This window comes from Fusarium oxysporum, chromosome 3 (genome assembly GCF_000149955.1).
Source record: "Fusarium oxysporum f. sp. lycopersici 4287 chromosome 3, whole genome shotgun sequence".
Classification (NCBI taxonomy): Eukaryota; Fungi; Ascomycota; class Sordariomycetes; order Hypocreales; family Nectriaceae; genus Fusarium; species Fusarium oxysporum.
Window position 1 is genome coordinate 5106671 of NC_030988.1, and position 2563 is coordinate 5109233.

General features: G+C 57.3%; 1 protein-coding gene across 1 annotated transcript in view; it reads left to right on the forward strand.

Annotated features, from left to right (window-relative positions):
• FOXG_14881 (uncharacterized protein) overlaps positions 1-2563 on the forward strand; it is a gene marked incomplete at both ends in the record, with an annotated part of 7167 nt that overhangs the window by 2500 nt on the left and 2104 nt on the right. The window contains 3 exons of the mRNA XM_018394946.1: positions 281-638; positions 997-2088; positions 2249-2525. Coding sequence (XP_018254889.1) covers positions 281-638; positions 997-2088; positions 2249-2525 — 1727 coding nt within the window. The remainder of the gene's footprint in view (positions 1-280; positions 639-996; positions 2089-2248; positions 2526-2563) is intronic.

The window sequence follows — 2563 nt, forward strand, 5'->3', positions numbered from 1 at the left end:
TTTGGCACCGGCGGCCCTCGGCTAGTGGAAGAAAGCATCGCCATCGCTGGCGGCGAAGAGGATACGGGCATTGACGCAGGCGCAGGGGCGTCGGCGAGGAGCCTCGTGGCGTCGCGGAACATGAGTCTCGCGACATGGGCTGAGGCGGTACTGAGGCGGCACGGCGGGCGCTTCGCGACCCATCACATCTTCGCTTTTCTCATCTTCAACTTGGGCGTCAGGTCAAGGAACCGCCGAGTGAGCATGTTAAGTGTGTTGAGGAAGGACTTTCGTTCTGTAGAGCGCATCGTGCACTCCCTGAGCAGAGAGAGAGGCTGGGGCTGGCTCAGCAAGAGCTTGAGCTCTCCGGCCAGACCGCCGACGAGGGCATCAAGGAGCTGCTCAAAAGCCTTTCTCTGTACGGATTTAGACAACCGATGTCGAGGGAGCACCGTCCGAGCCTGCGACGCAAGATCAAGTCGCTTATCATCCGGTACGGCATCCCCGCCATCTGGTTTACGCTTAATCCAAACGACATTACCAATCCGGTCAAGCTGAGGCTGGCGGCGTACCGCAGCCGTGATCCCGAAGAAGCTGAATCATTCCTAAGGAGTCTAGATATGGCCTACAAGCGTGCGCGACTGGCGTTCTCCGATCCGGTAAGCTCGGCCATCTTCTTCCACAGGGAGATCTCATTATTCTTCGAGCACTATATCAAGGTGGGCGAGGAGTCAGTCTTTGGACATATCAGCCAGTATTTTGGGGCCGTGGAGACTAATGAATGGGGCGCACTCCATGTCCACGGGTTATTGTGGCTTCAAGGAAATATGAGACTAAATTCAGTGTTGACGGACGTATGTGGTGAGGAGGGAGCGTCCTATTGCAGCAGTATCATCGAGTACGTCGATAGCATCTTCTCTGAGGTACGTCTTCGCCATCATCACAGTAACGGCCCAGATCACGAAACGGAGACGATTTCGTTCCTAGGCTGACTATATCGCGGTATGAACAATACAGGATTTGGACCAGGAGGCGTTCTGCGCGGTTCGCGCTGAGAGATCGATAACGTCGGACATCTCGCCACTTCTTCAAAACAGTCCGCAGTTTGCTGCGTCCTTTGATGAAGAAGCCAACTTCTGCGCCAGAGCGACGCAGATTCACACTCACAGCCCGACATGCGTAAAGTACTCGTTAGGAAGGCGAGGAGGCAAGCAGGACCTCTGCCGCTTCAAGGCTCCGTGGAAGCTGGTCGAGAAGACGGCGTTCAACCCGGACGGCGTGTTGCAGATCCGACGGTCACACAGCATGGTAAACAGGTGGAACAAGGCAATTGCCGTCGGGCTCCGACACAACCACGACATCTCGTTCATCGCGACGCAGTGTAAGACCATGGCGCTGGTATATTATCTGACGAACTATGCGACCAAGGTCGAGGATCCAGTGTGGAAGCGCATGGCCGCCGCATCAGAGGCATTGGATACGTTGGACGGTCAGCAGAGGCAGGATCATGGGGCGGACCAAGGGGATGCGGCTGACGGAGGCGAGGGCAGACAGAACAAAGCAAGACAGTTCCTGATGAAGGTGGCCAACCGTGTCTTTACGGAGCGGCCACTGTCGCAGGTCGAGGTCGTGGCGCATCTGCTGGGATATCAAACAGAGTTCTCCGGCAATGTTGCGTGGACGTTCGCGAACGTGTCTGTGCTCTATTGGCGCATTTTCCGACGATGGTCTTATCTTCGCCATGCGAGCGGCGAAGAGGTTGCGGACGGCGAGCCAATGAATGACGCCGTGCTCGTGGAGCAGACAGGCCAGAGAGTCTCCTACTTTGAGGCATACCCTCACCGTGGGGCGGTGCTTCACGGCCTGTGCCTTTATGACTATATGTCGCTCGTGATGCTGAAGCGCAGGGGGAATGGGAGGAACTCCGCAGCCGCCGCCACCACCACCGTTGCATGGGGCGAGATACCTTTCCAAGACGGTGCGCCGTTCTCAGATCAGTGGGTGCAGCGTCTGCGCAGGCCAGGCAAGCATGCCGTCGTCTGTCTGGATGGATTCCTGAGCATGGACTTTTCCCAGGATGATGGCGACGGGCCGTGCCACAGGAGGTTCGTACGGCACACACCATCAAACCTCGATGCACCGCTTCCATATTATGCTTCTTGCCCTCGGCTGATTTTATTGTTCTAGGGCTGCCGTGCAGCACTTGGCACTGTTCGTGCCATGGGAGTGCTTCATATCCGAGTCATCTGGCGACATCAATGACATATAGATGAGGAAGAAGGGGAAGCTAAGCCGGAGGCTCTTGTTCGTGCTGGACAATGTCCAGCTGCTCCGGCGGTCTGCGGAAGACGCAAAGCGCGATGCTAGACAATGGGCTGCGTCCTCTGCGAATGATGAACTCGCAGCTGGGGAGACGGGGTTGGGGGATGATGGCGGGGGCGTCGGCGTGAGCGAAAGGGACGATGAAGCAAAAGCCGCCTACCGCTGCGACAACATCGGAGACGCCACGCGGCTGGCCGATATTATGAGGAGTGCAGGTGGAGCGGGTCAGATCACGGCCGGCTTAGAAGAGCTCTCGGCGATG